Here is a 19,508-nt window from a genome sequence, read left to right as displayed (position 1 = left end):
ATTATCCTGTCAATTGTGTTTTAAATTGTACTGATTTCCATTAACCAATTGTGGTATCAATTTGAAGATCTGTTCCTTCTTCTGAACTAATCATTTTCACACCCACCAGAATCTGGAAAGGCAATTAAACTGAGGAAGGTGAGTGTTATTCAAGAGAAATTAAAGCATAAAGGTAAAAACAGTGGAAAAACTAAGATTAAAAAGAACACTGAGGAGAAAATACACATGTACTGAAAAGCACAGTACCAGAGCAGATAGAGACAAAGAGGAAAAGAGAGCAAGGTAGAAAACGGATCCTGCTTGTGCCTACTCCATCTCTCTTTCAGCACCAAGGACAGTACCTCTGAGCGGCTGACCCAAGCAATGCTCAGTTTAGGGTCCCTCCCAAATCCTCTACAGAAAAAGGATACATCCGAAAGCAGCTATGAAACGTGCACTAAGGTCTAATAGGGAAGCTGGAAGAGCAGCACTCAAGTAATTTCATCTTAGAGGCAAAAAATGGGTGATTTCTTTCTGTTCATTTCATAGTTTCTGAGTCCTGAGAAAGGCAAAGTTTGCTTTGCTTGGGGATGTCTGCTGTCAGTAAATGGCTGCAGGAGCCGAAGTGGTAAACTCCTCGGTCTCCAGAAATCAGAAGAAAATTTAAGGGTAAGTAATTTTTCTTTTCGTTTCTAATTTAGTACATAGTATTTTCCTCAAGGTTATTTAATCAGCTTGGGGTTCTGTGGATCTCTAAAAATATGCATTAAAACTCAATACTCACTCTTATTTAAAAACCAAAGCCCTGAGGAAATGGTTTTCTTTTCTTCTCAGTGGTTGGACAGCAGAAAGCTTTTATATTCCTTTTTCTTCTATTTTTTTCCCCAAAATTGTACCTTGTGGACTCTAGAAGCTATATCAATGAAGAATTAAAAGATAGAAAACAAAAAGCGGTTATTATTCTAGGATTTGTATGGAAGTTGATTGTGTTCCTCTTAAGGATTTTACTTAATTGTAAGGGTCTGTTATTTTAAACTCCTCAATTCAGCACCCTGGCAATTCAGAGCTGAAGGTTTGGAGAGGCACTATTTTCAATAGTCTATTTAAAGTCAGGCTGTTTCTAAGTCAGAATCCAATTATTCCCAGCAGAGATATGTAGTACTTGAGATGATGATTGTGTATGTTTCCTTTGATGATGGTATATGATTTTTAGGGTATTGTTGTTATTTAATTGTGAGACTTCCATTACTTGCTGTAGCTTACTGGGGCAACAGAAGTCATTGCAATTAGGTATTTGTTCCAGTTCATGCATTTAGTTTAATTGAATACCATCAAAATGCATGCATGAATAATAATGCAGCAACAGCAAAGTGAAACTTGGATTCTAAACTCATTGTGCATGACTGTTTCTCTTTATAGGTGAAGCCCTTTACTTATTGATACTGAAGGGTTTGTAAAATATCTGTTCTTAGGTAAGAGTGAAGAACCACTGCTTGACATGGCATTGGGATCTCTTATAGTCAAGGAGAAGTAGAGACAAGGTGAGAAAGATTCTTACTCAGGCACTCATTTATTTGTAGTTGAATATTTTCAAGGGTCTGTGTGGCTAGCAGTGAGCAAGGGTATTGAACAAGGAAAATACTGATAGTATCCAAATGGGTGCCTAATATTTAAGCATCCATACAGAAGGCTGTTTATTATGGAATATGCATTAAAGCAAATACCGAACAGTTTCTACTCAATATCAGATTCAATTTCTAATGCATTGAAGTTTGTCATCAATTAATATTTGCTTATTGATTTATTTTCTGAGTTCCCCATTTTATCTCTGATTAGAATGGTAGGATGCTCAGTCTTTAGAGGTTGTGATGGAAAGTGAGTATGCTCTGCTTTACTAGACAGGTTTAATGAGGGGGAAAATCTATTATCTCAGCTACTGGACCTCAGTAACCAGCAATAGTTTTTCTCTGTACATTTACCAACAATGTAAATGTGCCCAAATACATAAATATGTTATGTATTGCAATGCATTTGTGAATCTTTTTTAGGAAAATAGGCAGCACTTTGCAAGAAGTAAGTAGCACAGAAATGCTAAAGACTATCTCTAATAATAACAACAATGTGACTCCCACTGGTTCTATGAGCAGTGTGCACCTGCATTACTTCACCAAGCCTAGTCAGATGATGTGCATAAGATACTCTGAACAAGGGAGATTTTAAAATTAGTACCCATTTCACATTTGTCTGCCTCACCCCTAAAAGTGGCATAGTTAAGTGGCATAGTTAAGAACATGAACTCTGGAATCAGACAAATCTTGGGTTGAATCAACTCCATCATTTACTGATTTGTGTTCTCAGCAAGATATTTAACCTCTCTGTGACTCACCTTTTTTATCTAGAAAACTTGATATGATAATAGTGCTTACCTTCTTCATCAGGTTGCTGTGAGGTTGAATGATGATAATGCTTATAAATTTTAGCTATAATTATTAACTTTATCAGGCAATATAGCAAGTCCAAATTATAGCCCAGACCAGAAAAGCTCTGGTGACTGGTAGTCAGGAGGCATCTGAGTAAAAGATTAGATGTGGCAACAGCCAGAGATCTGTGAAATGAGTGAAGATGTATCATGGAATCTTGTTACTGAAGTGTTTTGTTCTAGGTTGAGTAAAATCCATCTCCACTTGGGAATGACAGTTTTGTGGGGTTTTTTTCTTTGAGACAGGATCTTGCTCTGTCACCCAGGCTGGAGTGCAGTGGTACAATTATAGCTCACTGCAGCCTGTAGCTCCTGGACTCAAGCAATCTTCCTGCCTCAGCTTTTCAAGTAGCTGGGAATACAGGCACATGGCATCACATGCAGCTAATTTTTCTTTTATTTTATTTTTGCAAAGATGGAGTTTCACTATGTTGCCCAGGCTGGTCTCAAACTCCCAGCCTCAAGTGATCCTCCCACCTCGGCCTCCCAAAGTGCTGGTATTACAGGAATGAGTCCCCAAGCAGGGCTAGGAATGATTAACATCAACTTCCATGCCCAGCAGAGACACATTAGATAATTATGAGTTTGGGATTTAAGAATGCCTGAGATAAAGCTTGGTTCAAATCAGCCCCTTACACATTGTGTAATCTTGAGAAAGTAATTGATCTCTCTCAGTTTTTTTAATCCATAAAAGAAATAGGTCATTATCCACCTTTAGGGCTGCTGTAAGTATTAAAATGCGTGTAAAGTACTCGTACTTGACACACAGTAGTAGCCCAGATGTAGTTGTCTTCATCTTCATTTGTTCTCTTACAGAAAGAGAACAAATACTTAAAACTCTGTAAGTCTTAATGAGGTGCTAAGGAGGAATCCCACGAATGTTTCAGGCAGACTGTTATTCAGCACTGAGGGACTGAACATCAGCAAAGCAGGACAAATGTCATAACTGATGGGGACCTGACCACTCTCTGTTCCCCTGCCTTTTTAAATAGGTTGTGCACTCACTCTAAGAGATGCCAGAACAAACTATAAAGACCAATATAAATCAATACTTGGTAAGGCATGTAAAAGCTCATTAAAATGTGTAAGTAGTGTTATATGTAATGAATCTTAAAAGAATGAAGCCAGGAGTACTCTTCTATTTCTCTGCCTTCTCTATTATTTTACCTCCTATCCACTTTTAACTCCTAACACTGTTTGCTGAGGTCACCATGAATGTCATCATTTCCAAGATCACTAGATACTCTACAATTGTAGATTATCTAACTCTTCACCTATTCCCACTTTCCTCTTAACAATAAAAGCAATTATATTTCTGGTGCTATGTGCCAGACATTATGCTAGAGTGATGATTCTTAATGGGGAGAGCAATTCCCCCCCCCCCCCAGGATATTTGGCAACATCTAGAAGCATTTTTTATTGTCCCAACTTGTGGGGAGGGGTGTGCTACTGGCATCTAGTGGGTATATGTAAAGGACGCTGTTAAATACCCCACAGTGCACAGGACAACCTCCTCAACAAAGAATTATTCAGCCTAAATTGTCAGTAGTGCCAAACTTTTTGTATAAAATTTCATTTAATCTTCATAATAGCCTTACGGAGTGGATATGATTATCTCCATTTTGCTGATGAGGAAACCAGCCTATCATTGTAAATTACTTAGAAAGTGATTGAGTTAATGAATTCTCTAGGCTCTTTGCTTCTTCCTACCTGAGACCCATTTCCTATCTGTTAGCATATCTAACAGAGGGGAAAAGAAAGAAGAAAGCCCAGTTCAGTTCTGTGTTATATAAGCAACTCTGGTTTGAAAAAAAATAAATATCTAAGCAGGGAGGAAGTTGAAACAATTAGCTGAGAGATAGAGAGTAATCTAGCAGCTCACGCATCTTTGCTTTCATCTCCCACATCCACAACTCATCAGAAACTACCTGAACAATCACAGTTTAACCCACCCGCTGCTATAAAGGATCTAAGATCAGATGTGGAAAAAAATAAATTAGAAATTAGAAATCCATGCAACTGTGATTCCAACATCAGGCTCAGAATTGATTTTCAGAGTTGAGGGTTTCCCTTCGTATAATTAGCCACTGGCATTCAGCTATACTATTTTTAGGTAGCTGTCAAACCTCTTGGCAGAGTAAAAAGTCCAGCCAAAGAGTAACAAATATCCTAAGGTTTTATGCCTCCCTCTTACTTGGCAGGTGAGAGGAGGCTAAGACATTATTCACCAGCTGCAGACCCCAGAAAAGAGGGATTCTGGCCACTGTGTTCCAAAGTGGCCCAGTTGTGAAAGGGAAGACATTTGGGCCTGAGCCTGCCTTAAAAGTGGAAATACCCTTGAACAATCAGAAAGCATTGTATTTTTCCAAAAGCTCTTGGCAGCAGCGGTGCTATCTCCAGGGTAGCGGCTGCCCTCCTTTGAATAATGAGAAAATTATAACTATTATCAAGAATTATTATTATGTTTTAAAATACATTGAGTGCAAACAGTGTGCCAAGATAAAGGACAATTTTTTTAAACAATTCTCTAAATTCATTCCAAGTTTATCACCCTTTCCCAATTGTGTTCATTTTAACTCTTTCACATTTCAGGCTGAAACATTTCAAAGTGAAGTACAAAATGACAGCCATGATTAGGCCAGTCTCCTAATCAAGGGAGAGCTACAGATACCTGGCTTGAGGGCAAATTCTGGCCACCAAGCCAGCCTCTACTTTTGCCAGGGCCTGGAGAGAGAGTTCCTATAAAGGTCCATATGTACCATGTTTAAATATTTTAAAGTCATAACCAACAAACCATTGAGTAAAATGTTTCATCTTCCCACCTTGATGAATACACCTTCGTAACAACGTGGAAGGCCAAGTTTGAATTTAAGATTCCTGGACCCTTCAAAATTCCATACAAAATGTGACTATATAGGAGAAGCTGGGCCCCCATCCCTAACTTGCCTCAGGGACCCTGGACTCTTATCTCCCCACCTCAGGCTACATAGAATCTATTTGACTGAGCTCTAACTGAAAGCCCCCACTTGGCCCCAGGAACCCTACACATTTATGGCATAGTCTACCCTCAGGGTGACAGATTGAGAATGAGGCCCATGATGTCCTGGAAACAAGCTCTGAGCAGTTGGGCAGAGAATTCCGTGAGTGTAGTCTAGACAGGGTTGTAAACTTAGTGGACCTTCTCCTTGGCACTGTGGGAGGTTACAACATCATCCTGCAGGGGCTAGAGGCATAACCAGTAGAGGGTGCCTTAGTCCTTTTGGGCTGCTATCACAAAATACCATAAACTGAGTAGCTTATAAACAACAGATATTTATTTTTCACAGTTCTGAAGGCTGGGAAATCCAAGATCAAGGCACCAGAAGATTCAGCATCTGGTGAGGGCCTGCTTTCTGGTTCACAAATGGCTGTCTTTTCACTGTGTCCTCTCATGGTGAAAGAGATTAGCTAGCTATCTGGGTCTCTTTTATAAAAGCACTAATCTTATTCATGAGGGCTCTGTCCTCATAACCTAATCACCTCTCAAAGACCCCCACCTCCTAATACCATCATATTGGGAGTTAGGATTTCTACATATGAATTTAGGGAGACACAAACACTCAAACCATAGCAGAAGACCAGAGTAGGCTCCTCTATAGCACACAGCCTGGGGCAAGAGTCACTTTCGCTTGGGTTTCAGGGTTACACCCTAAGTCACAGGCCTTATGTCTTCCCCTAGCCTTCAGAACTGTGAGAGAATAAATTTCTGCTCTTTATAAATTACCCAGACTCAGGTGTTCTGTAATAGCAACCCAAAATGGACTAAGATAGATGGGTTTCATTATTCCCACATTTTACATGGGAATAATCTGGAGCTCCAAGAGGTAAAGTAATATGCATAAGGTCCCTGAGTTAGGAAGCAGCAGAGCTGGGTTTGTAATCCTGCAACAGCTTCCCGTCTCACTCAGAGTCCAAGCATGGTACTTTCAATAGCCCTGCACAATCTCTCTACCTCACACCCTCCTATTCTACTCCTGCCTCACTTGGCTTCAGCCTCACCGGCCTCCCTCCTATGCCTTCTATGTGCTAGCCCTTCCTGCTGGCACCTGCTGTTCTCACTGCTCAGACTGCTATCCCATCTGATATTTGCATGGTCTGCTTCCTGATCTCCTCCAAGTCTTGACTCAATTGCTGATTTCTCCATGAGGAGTTCCTGATTATACTCAGATACCCACTCACATACATACAATCTTCACCCATTACTTACCCGCCTCCTTGATTTGTCTCCAATATACATATCATTATCGAACACACCACATCTTTTGTCTTATTTATTATCTGTCTTCTCCTCTAGAATGGGAGCTTCAAAGGGGAGGAATTAGATTTTATCTGTTTTGTTCATTGCTGTATCTCCAACTCTCACAACAGTGCCTACTATTTAGAAAATGCTCAATAAATATTTGTTGATGCAATAAATAAAAAAATGTAACTAAGCAACCAAGCTCCAAAGAGTCTCATTTTATTAATATTGTTTTCTGTCTCCTCACAGGAAGCCCCTTGGCGTCACGTACCTCCCCCTGGGCTATGGCACCTCTGAGCCAGCTGAGTGGCCACCTGAACTACACCTGTGGGGTGGAGAACTCCACAGGTGCCAGGCAGGCCCGCCCACATGCCTACTATGCCCTCTCTTACTGTGCGCTCATCCTGGCCATCGTCTTCGGCAATGGCCTGGTGTGCATGGCTGTGCTGAAGGAGCGGGCCCTGCAGACTACCACCAACTACCTAGTAGTGAGCCTGGCTGTGGCAGACTTGCTGGTGGCCACCTTGGTGATGCCCTGGGTGGTATACCTGGAGGTGAGTAGACTTCAGGCACATGCTGTCTCTGGCTGTGCTTGTATTTGTCTTCCCTGAGTTCCGGCCTTCAGGGCTCAAAGGCTCCCCAAACTGAGGAAGAAAGGAAAACTCTCATTCTCCCTTTAATGAGAGAGTTAAAGCTCTGGAAAACAGCCACCATCCCATCCCCCACCCATGTCAGAACCAGGGCACTGAGAATGATTCTGTTCGTGGGTCTCCAGTGTTCAGGTGACAGGATTTGAGTGATGGGACTCTTCCTAATATAGCCTAGAGTTTATTCTCTGTGCCGACATGTCTCAATGACATGGTGGGCTGAGTGAGGCAGTCCAGAAGGCATCTTCACCAGTGCTCAATGTATATGAGGGTAAGGGTGTGCAGGAGGGATGTGAGGCCAGGAGGAAAAAAAGAATTATATAAAAAAAAATTAGTGAATGTAGGGAAAGATAGAAAGAATGACCAGCAAACAGATCAAACTTCTTTCGATGGCTCAGTCCCTCTTTGCTGTTTCCTCCTGGGTACCAGCTCTTCGTAGACTCTGCTACCAAAGGAACAGACAAAACCCTCCAATGTGTATTTTCCATGTGTCCATGAATAGTACAGAGCCTTTGCCAGACAGATAGTGCAGCAGATCCTGGTGAATTCTTTTGGGGAGAAACATTTATCAAATTTGAAAGTATTTTCAATTGGGAGTACGAAACAGAGCCAGGAGGTGGTCAAGACAAAACACCCATTTGCTAACAAGGAAATCAGGATGACCATATCTGTTCAAGAAACAGATATTCTTACCAGGAAAACATGCAGTTACTTAAGATGTGATTAAAAAAAAAAAAAAAAAAAACCTGAGTATACTATTAATATTTCTCCTCTCTACTGTGTGTCATTTTAAAGAGGTATCCAATGAAGGATCAAAATGATGCTATGATTAAGAGAAATTAAGATTCATCAAATTAATATCTCAGTTAATATTGATAGCAAAAGTGACAGTTAATTAAGTGTGACATATCACGGGAGAGCAAAAACCTTGTACATAGACTGCCTATGCTAATAGCTTTGTTAAAGAATGGCTGGGAACTAAAATTAGAGTTATGATCTCAAGGGGGAGACATAAAGAAAGAAAAAAAGAAAATAGAGAAATAAAAGAAAAGAAGAAAACAGCTAGGCTGGGTACATCTAAAGGCTAAAGGAATTCTTGAGGAAAAAAAATGTATTTATTCTTTCCAGTTAGGATAATCCTAGTTGGAAGGGTGAAGGGTCTTATAACTATCTTGATTTTTCTGTCAACCCAATTAGTCTGAGTCAACCTTGAAGTCAGAGACTAGATCTTTATTCTTCATTTCCTGTAGTCTAAACATACTACCTGGCACACAATACATGCTAACTGTTATAACATTTGATATATGCATGATGAAATGAATCTTCTCTGTAATGTATGCACTATATGGGCTGTTCCTGTTAATACCATCTGCCTCTCTATCTATTGTTACAGTCAGACTTTTTGGTGAGAGGACGTTTGAGGATGAGCTATTTGTTATTTTACATCCAACAATAATGAGCCTGAAAAAAAATTCGAAGCATGTGACATTTCTGTTCAAGAATGAGGCACTTAAGTTGCAACCAGCCAATATGAATTGGTCAATGACTCATAGCACTGCCTTCATCCTCCTAAAATGTTTTTGTCCATTTCTATATATTCCAAGGATTCTTAAGTCCCCCAGAAGGATGAATGTCAGAAAGAAACATAGGCAGTGGACCTTCACTCTAATGAGTATTTTTATTCCCTCTAGGATAAAACCAGGCGTTGGGTGTCTGTGACAAAGCCACTCAAGGGCATTTGTTGGCTATGTATTTGTGATTATTTCTAGGACTCTGGTTGGACCATACTGGAAACCGTCTATATATACTGGTTTAGGAGACGGACATCGTGACTTTTCCACACTAGAAACCCATGGCATCCCCTTCCAGCCACATCTTCTGATCTAGTGGTTCTCCTATTCTACTGCTGAGCATAGAGGGGCAGCTGAGACTACAGAAAATGACAGGAAATCTTGCCAAAGGCCTTAAAGAAATCACTGTAGTAGTACCTATAGGTTTTCTTCTGTGAGAACAGCTCTGGTGGAGTTCTTGGTTTCTCCCCACAAAAACCATAATACTTTGCCTTCTGTCCAACAGGTTATTTCGTGTAGGTATTCAGTGATCAAGATCATAATTTTTGCATTTGATCTTAATCAAAAGGCTGAGAAGCAATAAGAGCATGATTTTTAAAATCTACATTCACATCTGGAAGATTTGGGGAGCAGAGACATCTCCTTACTGGCTTTAGGGCCTCTTTTTGCTCTTACCAACTTGCTTCAAGGCACTGACTGGGTCTTGAAGCAAGTTGGTAAGAGCAAAAAGAGGCACTAAAGCCACTGAAGAATACAGAGGACCAAGTCTCTCTATCTTACATCAGTCTATACTTTTCTTAATCTCAAATGTTATCCTATCTTTCCTTAGAGGCAGATGAGGTACCTTAATGAAAGAAAAGAGCACTTTGAGCCCTTAAAATATGGACTATGAATATATAAATCCATGTGCCTCAAGAAGAAGCAAAGTATTATTCTCACTAACTTGTCCTAATGATAGTGCAGTTTGAGTAGCTACTCTAGTAATTACTTAATTTTACCTAAGAGCTCCCTTTGGAAAAGAAAAGGGTGCAATGTTGATCACCGAGACTGCTGTAGGCTTGAGGGCCCCCAGGAAGATAAGATATACATGAGGAGAACACCATTTTGGGATCCAAAGATTCACCAAATTCATAGCCTCATGTGCTTTGATTTGAACACATCCCCCTTCTTCAAAGGAAAATTGGCTCATTTTGCCAGACACCAGTATTTATGACGTAGGAATGTTTTGGCTGTAAATATTGGAAATCTTGATTAGTTGTGACTTAATTACATTTAAAGTTTTTCAAATAACCAGAATTCTGGAGGAAAAGAATTGTTGTGTTGGTTCAGCTGCCCCATGGTGTCATCACAGACCAGACATTTCCATCCTTCCTCTTCGCCATCCTTGGCAAGCTGGCCTAGTTCTGTATGTTGCCATAGCCCCGTAGCACCATGGCAGTATTCAAAAATAGGATGGATAGGGACAGCAGTAAATGAGAGAGAGAGAGAGCACTTTCCCTGTAGTAGCTTGAAGCATGTTTCTAAGAGATTTCACATAAGCTTAATTGGCCAGAATTTTAGTCATGAGGCCACCTTTAGCTGCAAAGGAAGCTAAAAAAGAAAAAATGAAAATGTGTGTTTTATTTAAAACAGATGTAGGGGTGGGGAATTGCTCTGAGGTAGGCAATAAAGTATCACATTGCCTTTATTGGAATTCACTGGGATGAATGTCATTTCAACACAGTGTCATGCTGCAAGAAAAAGACTCAGAACTGGGAGTCAGAAGACATGGATTTCAGTGCATAAAATGGAGGTGACAACAACATTTTCCACCTTGAGCTGATGTTAGACTCAGCTGTCATCAACTGATAGAGTATTTTGATAACCAAAACTTTTGATCTATAAATATCTCACTTAAGACACTTTTAATTATAAGTTTAAAAAAGTTTGACTCCAGTTGGCTTAAATGAAAAAACAGAATGCATTGACTGTCATACCAGGAACTTTATAAACTCCTCTGGGAGGGTGGGCTGCAGGTACAGTTCCATCAGGGCATCAGCTCCATTTCCCTACAATTCTCTCAGCTCTGCCTTTTTCCATGTACTGACCTTACCTGCAGGCAACAGGCCAAGCTATAGGCCTCACATGTCCACACCGCACCATTCACGTCAAGAAAGAAAATCCTTTTCTTAGAATTTCTAGTAGAGGTATGAAGATGTGCTCTGATTGGACTGGCTTGTGGCACATGATTTCCAAATTGAAAAACTGATTTAACATAAGTTATGTGTTTCTTCCTTGGACACTGCCCAGGGATCTCACAGATTCCCAGTGGAATCTAGGGCCTATTTATTGGAAAGATGGAAGAGGATAGTCTGTAAGTGGGAACCATAGTCAGCTTTCACTGGTATCATTCTCATCTTTAAGACACAGAGGAGCCTTCACTTGGGCATACATAAGGGGGCTCACAGGTACCAGTCACTGACGTACTTCAGTATTCTCTGTCCTCAAGCCTGGCAGAGAAGTTCAGGACAAAAACCAAGCAGGTAACCTCACAGAAGATTATATTTCAGAGGGCTCCTGGCTTGGCTATCTGTTTAAATCAGTTTGCAGCATTTTCTCAACTTTTCTGAGGCATCCCAAACAGTTCTATCTCAGATTTCCTCTCAAGATTTTAATTTCCTGCTTTACCGTCTGCACTCCGGAGCTTCCTCTCCAAGCACAAACATCTTATTTTGTTCCACTCAGTGAAGCACCTTTTGTGGTGTTTAAAGCACTTTTATCAGGATAGAAAGGCAGTACAAGCAGCCATGGGAACATTTGGAATACAATCTCAGACTACTGGGGTCCCAGTATAGACAGGAGGAATAACTTGAGGATTAAGAAAGGTAGTCAAGCAAGACAGAATAGGATGAGTTCAGGCAAGGAAACACACCACAGAAAAAGCAATCGAGGTCGGATGGTGATGAAAGGAAAGAAGAGCAAAATTTTAGGAAGGGAGGAATCTTTGAGTTTGTAATGATATTGATTATTAAAAATAAAGAAGTGAGTTTCTTTAAAGGAAAGTTTTACCACAGCTCAAAAAACCCCAAGTGATAGCAATTTAAGACCTCCCTACTGGAAAACAAAAACAGGAGATTCTCACAATCTCTTCACCAAACTCTGGATTTTGATAAAAAGTCATAGAATATTAAAGCTGGAAAGGCTTGGAGATTATTTTTGCCATCATTTCCACAGTGTGATCCAACCACAAGAAATTCCTGGCCATATTCCAATGACATCGTATCTCTGAGGATGAGTCTTGGAGTCGCATATTTAAATGAGCTCCTCCATACTTCTAATGCACCTAAACTTTGAGCAGTCTGAGCTAAACTTTCATTAGGGGGTGTGTTAGTCCATTTTGTGGAGCTACAACAGAATACATGAGGCTGTGTAATTTACAAAGAACAGATTTATTTCTTACAGTTCCGGAGGCTTGGAAGTCTAAGATCAAGAGACCTCCATCTGGGAAAGGCTTTCATGCTGTCATCCCATGGTGGAAGGTGGGAGGGCAGAAGAGAGGCAAAAGGGGACTGAACTTGTCCTTTTATAAGGAAGCCACTCCCACAATAACAACAATAACATTTATCCATTCATGAGGGCAGAGTCCTCAAGGCTAATCACCTCTCATTAGGCCCCATCTCCCAACACTGTTGCATTGGGGATTGAGTTTCCAACACACGCATTTTGGGGGACACACTTAATTTATAGCATAAGGGAAAGAGAGACTGCTTGTTAAAAATACAAACTGTTGGCTGGTGTGGTGGCTCACACCTGTAATCCCCACACTTTGGGAGGCTGAGGCGGGTGAACCACCTGAAGTCAGGAGTTCGAGAACAGCCTGGCCAACATGGTAAAACCCCGTCTCTACTAAAAATACAAAAATTAGCTGGGCATAATGGTAGGTACATGTAATCCCAGCTACTTGGGAGGCTGAGGCAGAAGAATCGCTTGAACCCAGGAGGGGGAGGTTGCAGTGAGCCGAGATCGCGCCACTGCACTCCAGCCTGGGTGACAGAGCAAGACTCTGTCTCAAAAAAAAAAAAAAAAAAAAAAAAAAAAAACTGTTGGGTCTACCTCGGGTCTACCAAACCAGCATTTCCAGGGCAGCCCTGGAAGTCTAGAGTAATTATAATGACCCCCCAAGCCCAACTCCCACCTTACATGACTTGTGCAACCAGCTAGACATCTGCTATGAAATTTGGGAACCAATAAGGTACAAACCCCCCATTTCACAGATGGAGAAATTAAGATGCAGAGAAATGAAAAATCCTTATTTATTATTCTGTTTTGCCCCACAGCAACCCTCCCACCAAGAAACACTCCAAATGTGGCAAGCAAAATGGACTGAAGAGGCTAATTAGAGAAGTACTTCTACTTTTGCCTCTTAGATATTTCCAAATAACTAAAAATTCATCTCTTTAGAGTTGAAGTTCTTAATCTGGGGAGTCCATCAACTTGGATGTAAATAAAACTACTCACTTATTTTCCCTGAGATGAAATTTAGAATTTCCTTTAATTCCAAATGTAGCTATCAACCTACAGCAGAAGAAATCTTTAGTGTGACCAGTAGAAATCACAGATATTTTTTCTCAATTTTTTAAACTTTTTTTTTTCCTTTTGAGATGGAGTCTCACTCTGTTGCCCAGGCTGGAGTGCAGTGGTGTAATCTCAGCTCACTGCAACCTGCACCTCCCGGGTTCAAGTGATTCTCCTGCCTCAGCCTCCCAAATTTTGTTTAACTTTTTAACACTCCTTCCTGCACACTGATGATATTTATATTTTCAAACCACATTATGATTGTTGCAGACATCTTGAAACATCACTTATACTCATCGTTACTCTGAAATTATACAAATGTTGGACCTGCCACTAGATCTTGTTACTTAATGAATTATTAAAGAAACACATATATTTTAAATAGTTTGATAACTATATTTCAATAAAATTGATATCCTTTATGAACCACTGTATTTATTTCATGCTTTAAAAACATTCTTATGGCCAAGCATGGTGGCTCATGCCTGTAATCTCAGCACTTTGGGAGGCGAAGGTGGGTGGATCACCTGAGGTCAGGAGTTCAACACCAGCCTGGCCAACATGGTGAAACTCCGTCTCTACTAAAAATACAAAAATTAGCTGGGCCTGGTGGCATGAGCCTATAATCCCAGCTACTTGGGAGGCTGAGGCAGAAGAATTGCTTGAACCCGGGAGGTGGAGATTGCAGTGAGCCGAGATTGTACCACTGCACTCCAGCCAGGCGACAGAGTGAGACTCCATCTCAAAACAAAAAGCATTCTTCTGAGAAGGGGATCATGAAGCTAATAAAATCCACAGGATAAAGAATGCTTAAGAAACCCTGCTTTAGGAACAACCATTTCTGAGGATCATTTTATGCTCCACTTAACCCCAGACCAGTGTTTCCCAAATCAATACAATAAGAATCACTTGAGGGACTTATTACTCTGAGTGAGGCCTAAGAATCATTTTGTTTAACAAGAGCATCTGGAGGTTTGGGAAATGCTGCCTTATAATCAGTAAATTTGGGGAATGCTGCCCTAGGCTGTGTCTATTGAAATCAATAGACAAGTTCAGTACCTGAAGACACTTTCCTGCTTACTCAACTTCTGTGTTGCCACAGGAAGTTAGTTACATTCATTAGCAAGTAAGAGTAATACCACCTGCTTTCTGTATAATTCTGAAGTGAGTTATTCATTAGAATGCAGGAGAAAGAATTGTGTCTCTAAAAAGCCTCAAGTCAATCTGATTTTTTTTTCACTTTTTTTTTTTTTGAGACTGAGTCTTGCTCTATCGCCCAGGCTGGAGTGCAGTAGCGTGATCTCGGCTCACTGCAACCTCCGCCTCCCAGGTTCAAGCAATTCTCATGCCTCAGCTTCCCAAGTAGGTAGGATAACAGGTGCCCACCACCACACCCAGCTAATTTTTGTATTTTTAGTAGAGACGGGGTTTCACCATGTTGGCCAGGCTGGTGTCGAACTCTTGACCTCAAGTGATCCACCCACCTCTACCTCCCAAAGGGCTGGGATTACAGGCATGAGCCACCACGCCCGGCCTTTTTTCACTTTTATCTGTTTTAATTTCAAAAATCATTTTGCCTTTCATAATCCTCCAATACTTTGTACCTATCTCACCTTCGGTGCCTATCACATTGCCTCATAGCTGTTTTTTAAGTACCTATCTCCTGGGCCCTCAGTTCACCCATACCCATTCACACATTACTTCTGGTAATAGGCACACATTGTATTCTGAGATCCTGGGAACAAAAACAGGTTTGTTTCAATATATCCATCCAAGCAAAGTATCAGACACATCATGGGCACTCATTAGACCATGGCTATAGGGATAATGGATGAACACACACCAACTCTTCTACCTCCTATGATATTAGAATGGAGTTAAATTGTACACATCTCAGAAGTGCAAGCCACTAACCTTTGAGAGGCAGGAAGAGTAATGGTTAATATAAAGGGGTTGAAATTCTAGCTCCTTTTACAAGCTATGTGTCCTTAGGTAAATTACTCAACCATTCCGGGTCTCCATTTCTTTATCTATAAGTTAGAAATCACATTTACCTCTTCAGGTTGTGATGAGAAAATGTGTGAGAGTTACTAGCATATTCTTGGCACCTAGATGCACTTTATTGATCCCTTCCTATTAGTTGCTTGATGTGGAGGATGCCAATAGAAAAAAAAAATTCATTACAAGTCCCACCAATTAGAGACTAATTTTAATGTGTAAGCTCCAGGGAAGTCTAAGTGATGGCACCTTAGTGGGAATTATTTTAATCAGCTAATCAGATTGTTTTCTTCTTGACTCTTAGCTGAAATCAAGGAGAGAATGAGAATTTTGATGGTAGAATCAGAAGATGGGAAAAGGGGATAGCCAGAATGGGATGACGGGCCAGTGGGGGCCTGGAAGCCAGAGAACAGCTTGGGGGCTTTGGCCTTTGGGGGCTAAGCAGGAGGGGTATTAAAGAAAACTGTCTGTGTACTTTCACCAGCCCCAAAGGCAGCACGTACTACTGTCTCTTGCACTATTCTTTGAACCTTGGGATAGAGGCAATCAGGAGAGTGTCTCTTTCCCTAGAAAGGAGATGATATGGTCCGCCACACAAAAATCCCTGAGGAGTACCTGGTTTTCTTCTTTCCCCTGGTACCTACCTGCTTCCATCCCTTTTCCAAAAACTACCCCTCCTCACCTAACACTTCCCTGTAGCAGGGTGGGTAACAATCTACATTCCAATGCTCTGTCTGCCTGTACTAGCCCTGTGACCTTGGACAAAGTGCTTGTTCTTTCTAAGCTTTTAGGTTCTTCCTCTGCAATGAAGATAATAATCCTCTGTCATAGAATTATAATTGGCAATAGAAGTCATGTATGTAAAGTGCTTTGCAGAACACCAGGCACTTAGTAAGCATTCAATAAATGTTAGCTGTTATTATGACAGATTATGTCAGAGGCCATTTATTATTTCAGAATATATTTTCATGGTTGGGCCCTGCTCTGGGAGTGGGGATGCAGCAGCAAACAAGCAAATCTTCCTGCTCCTCTTGGTGTTGGTTAAGTAACAATAACTCCATCTCTTATCAAGTAAATATATAACTTGTCTTCAAAAATCTCTAAGAACCCATATAATAAAAACAAATTCAGTTTTCAAAGTCTGAAGTTTCAAAGTTATAGAAATTCGTGGAACAGGTCATATGGGTTGGTAACACATGTACAGTGAATTCTCAATAAATGTTAATTCTTATTAACAATATTAGGATATCATGATGATCTCCAGTATTTTATTGAAGAATGCCTTACTTCTCCAGTTATCTTGTAAATTCTTTAAGGATAGACTCTGTAGTACATTTTGTAAAACCTCTCAACACACATGACATACACTCCTACAAAGCAAGTACTAAGAGCTTCACAAGTATTTGCTTTATAAGTGCATGAATGAATGAATGAATGAATATCCAGCAAACACTGAAGTTTGCTGTTATCCTAATTATCCTTTCTCACCTACCCTAGCCCGAAACACACATAAACAAACATGTGCTCACAATTATGCCAAAAAGCGTTTTTTAAAACATTAACTGCAGAGTAGATATAATGTTGAAATAAAATTTAGTATACAAAATCAGCTTTTGCAAGAAGCTTTTTACAGTATGCAACTGTCCTATGTAATGAACAAAACCATCTTTTATTCTCCTGGTTCCCCTAAATCATTGTGTTATTATGACTCTTTAGATCAGAATTCTTACCTCTCAATCTTTTAAAAGCTTTTTATTCTCGGGATTCCTATAAATTCATATTCAACCTTTATTTATATAAAGCCAATTGGTCAAACTAAAAGAGAGACAGTAAATCCAAAACCAAATGAAAAATATGATGACTTCTTCACCAGTTTTAACTTTTCATTCTTGCTTTTAAACAAAAAATCATTAGTCAGGGTTTCTCAAAACAGTCTGGAGATGACCAAACATAGGAATAAAATGAGATGCAAAAAAAGAAATAAATCCAAGGGGAAGAAGTTATCAGGGACGAGGAAGGATAGACGACCTTTTAGGACCTTGTTTTATTGGGATAAAACAGAAATGAACGGCAAAGTGACCTTGAATAGGAGATCCTTGAATAGAAAATCCAGATGAAGGAATAGCACTATCTTTATGCACAGTCATTTGGTCAGTATCTGTTTTCTTGTTGAGAAACTACTTCAGAGGCTACTGTACCATTTTTCACTCTTTCTTCCTCTTAAATGGCCATTGGGCCTATTCAGGACGGGTATTGTGAATACTCAGCTACAGCCAGAGTCACAAAGCCTGGCAAGTTTCTCCCTGAGAACTAGGGTCCCCAAGAATGACAGCGCCCCCCCCGCCCCCAGGCAAGAAGCTGGTAACTGCACAAAGCCTTGAGGTCCATTAGTGGCCTTTGGTGGACATTTTAAAGGTGACAATCTCCCTGACACATCTTCCTGATTCAATTAGGCTATTCAAAAGTTTTAAAAATAAATAGAAATATACTAGAGTATAAATGATATTACCTAAATTCCTGACTGTAAGCATTACTCAGAGGATGTTATGGAGCTTGAAACACATGTATAGACAGATGCATGAGGTTGAAACCATCCTCATGAATTCTGAGTAGTAGACAGAATCCAGCCCTTTTCCCCATCTTTTGGTTTTTGGGATGTGGATGGGGAGGGAGAGTGTTGAAGGCAGTCACATTGGCACAGACTTATTTTATATAGATTCCCATAGATGTTGTTTCAGAATGTTTCCAAGCTTTATAACCTGAAGCCAGATATATTTTTACTTTGGAGGTAAATTTTATGAAAAATGTGTTCTTAGCTTATTCCTTGAGTACATGATGAGCTCTCTACTGGGTGAAGGACTTCTGAGACACAGTTTTGGCACAATGTACACATCGGGCAGTCACCAAAGTTCTTTTACCACCAGCTGAGCATCTATGAGTAAGTTGTCACTTAACCACAAGGAGCGTTAGTTGCCTCCTGAGTTTGAACTTCAACAGTGATTCTCAAACCTTGGTATGTATAGGAGTGTTTATTTAAAAATGAAGGTTTTAGCTGGGCTTGGTGGTGCACACCTGTATTCCCAACTACTCGGGAGGCTGAGGCAGGAGAATCGCTTAAACCCGGGAGCCAGAGGTTGCAGTGAGCCGAGATCGTGCCATTGCACTCCAGCCTGGGCAACAAGAGCAAAACTCCCTCTCAAAAAATAAAATGAATTCAAAAAAACAAAAATGAAGATTTACAGACCACAGAGCCAAAGATTCTGACTCAGTAGGTATAGGAAGGATTCAGAAATCTACATCTTTAATAACACCCCACTGTGGACCACACTTTGAGAATCACTGTACTAACTGACTTGGAAGATCACTTCCAGCATTAGCACTCTAACGTTCTGTGAATGTGTCCTTTCTTTAGGCAACCAATCTTGGATAGCCTGGCACTCCCTCGATGTTCGTCTGCCCTGTAGGAACAATGGTACACAGGGAGCAGGAGCACCAACATCTACACTAGGCAGCATAGGGAAGACAATAGGGCTAACTAGGTTGTTGCTCCTTCACTGGGGTAAACACTAACATCCTTGTCTCTGATACCCAGGTGACAGGTGGAGTCTGGAATTTCAGCCGCGTTTGCTGCGATGTTTTTGTCACCCTGGATGTCATGATGTGTACAGCCAGCATCCTGAACCTCTGTGCCATCAGCATAGACAGGTAGGGCTGCAATTCCCCTTCCAGGTGGCCCAAAAGCTGGGGAAGTGGGGAGAGACAGATTTTGCACTTGAGGGTACTGGGGTCACCTCCAAGTAGAACTTGACAGTGGAATATTTTCTTTCCTCTCTTTTTTTTTAAAGTATGGTTTGCCGGTGAGAAGAAGCCCCTGCGACAGGAGGGAAATAATGACCCTATAAGCTTTCCTGGTCTTTCTCCTCCTCCAGCTCCCTGAAGAGGATTCTGGTTTTGCTTTCCCACTATCCTTTGGGGGCTTTTTTGCTTCCTAATAGGAAGGA

General features: G+C 40.6%; 1 protein-coding gene and 1 long non-coding RNA gene across 4 annotated transcripts in view; one reads left to right on the top strand and one right to left on the bottom strand.

The window, feature by feature from the left end:
* The first annotated feature begins 168 nt into the window (after positions 1–168).
* The window catches only part of DRD3 (dopamine receptor D3), a 51,528-nt gene continuing 32,188 nt past the window's right edge, over positions 169–19,508 (top strand). Inside the window, exons 1-4 of one of the 3 annotated variants that reach the window (XM_017858534.1) lie at positions 529–648; positions 3,275–3,542; positions 6,987–7,291; positions 19,100–19,212. In XM_017858534.1, the coding sequence (XP_017714023.1) occupies positions 7,022–7,291; positions 19,100–19,212 (383 nt within the window). In that variant the 5' untranslated portion in view covers positions 529–648; positions 3,275–3,542; positions 6,987–7,021. Of the gene's footprint in view, positions 649–3,274; positions 3,543–6,986; positions 7,292–19,099; positions 19,213–19,508 lie in introns of those variants that run through there. The other 2 variants (XM_017858533.1, XM_017858535.1) reach the window with 2 other exon arrangements.
* On the bottom strand, positions 773–7,369 carry LOC108519486 (uncharacterized). The gene is made up of 3 exons (XR_001882633.1): positions 7,286–7,369; positions 6,705–6,799; positions 773–892 (listed from the first exon to the last, which is right to left on the bottom strand). It is a non-coding gene; the product is annotated as an uncharacterized LOC108519486 (long non-coding RNA).

Source organism: Rhinopithecus bieti, unplaced genomic scaffold, assembly GCF_001698545.2.
Source record: "Rhinopithecus bieti isolate Rb0 unplaced genomic scaffold, ASM169854v2 scaffold_45617, whole genome shotgun sequence".
NCBI lineage: Eukaryota > Metazoa > Chordata > Mammalia > Primates > Cercopithecidae > Rhinopithecus > Rhinopithecus bieti.
The sequence above is the reverse complement of the archived record's forward strand: the minus strand, read 5'-3'. Positions and strand labels throughout refer to the sequence as shown.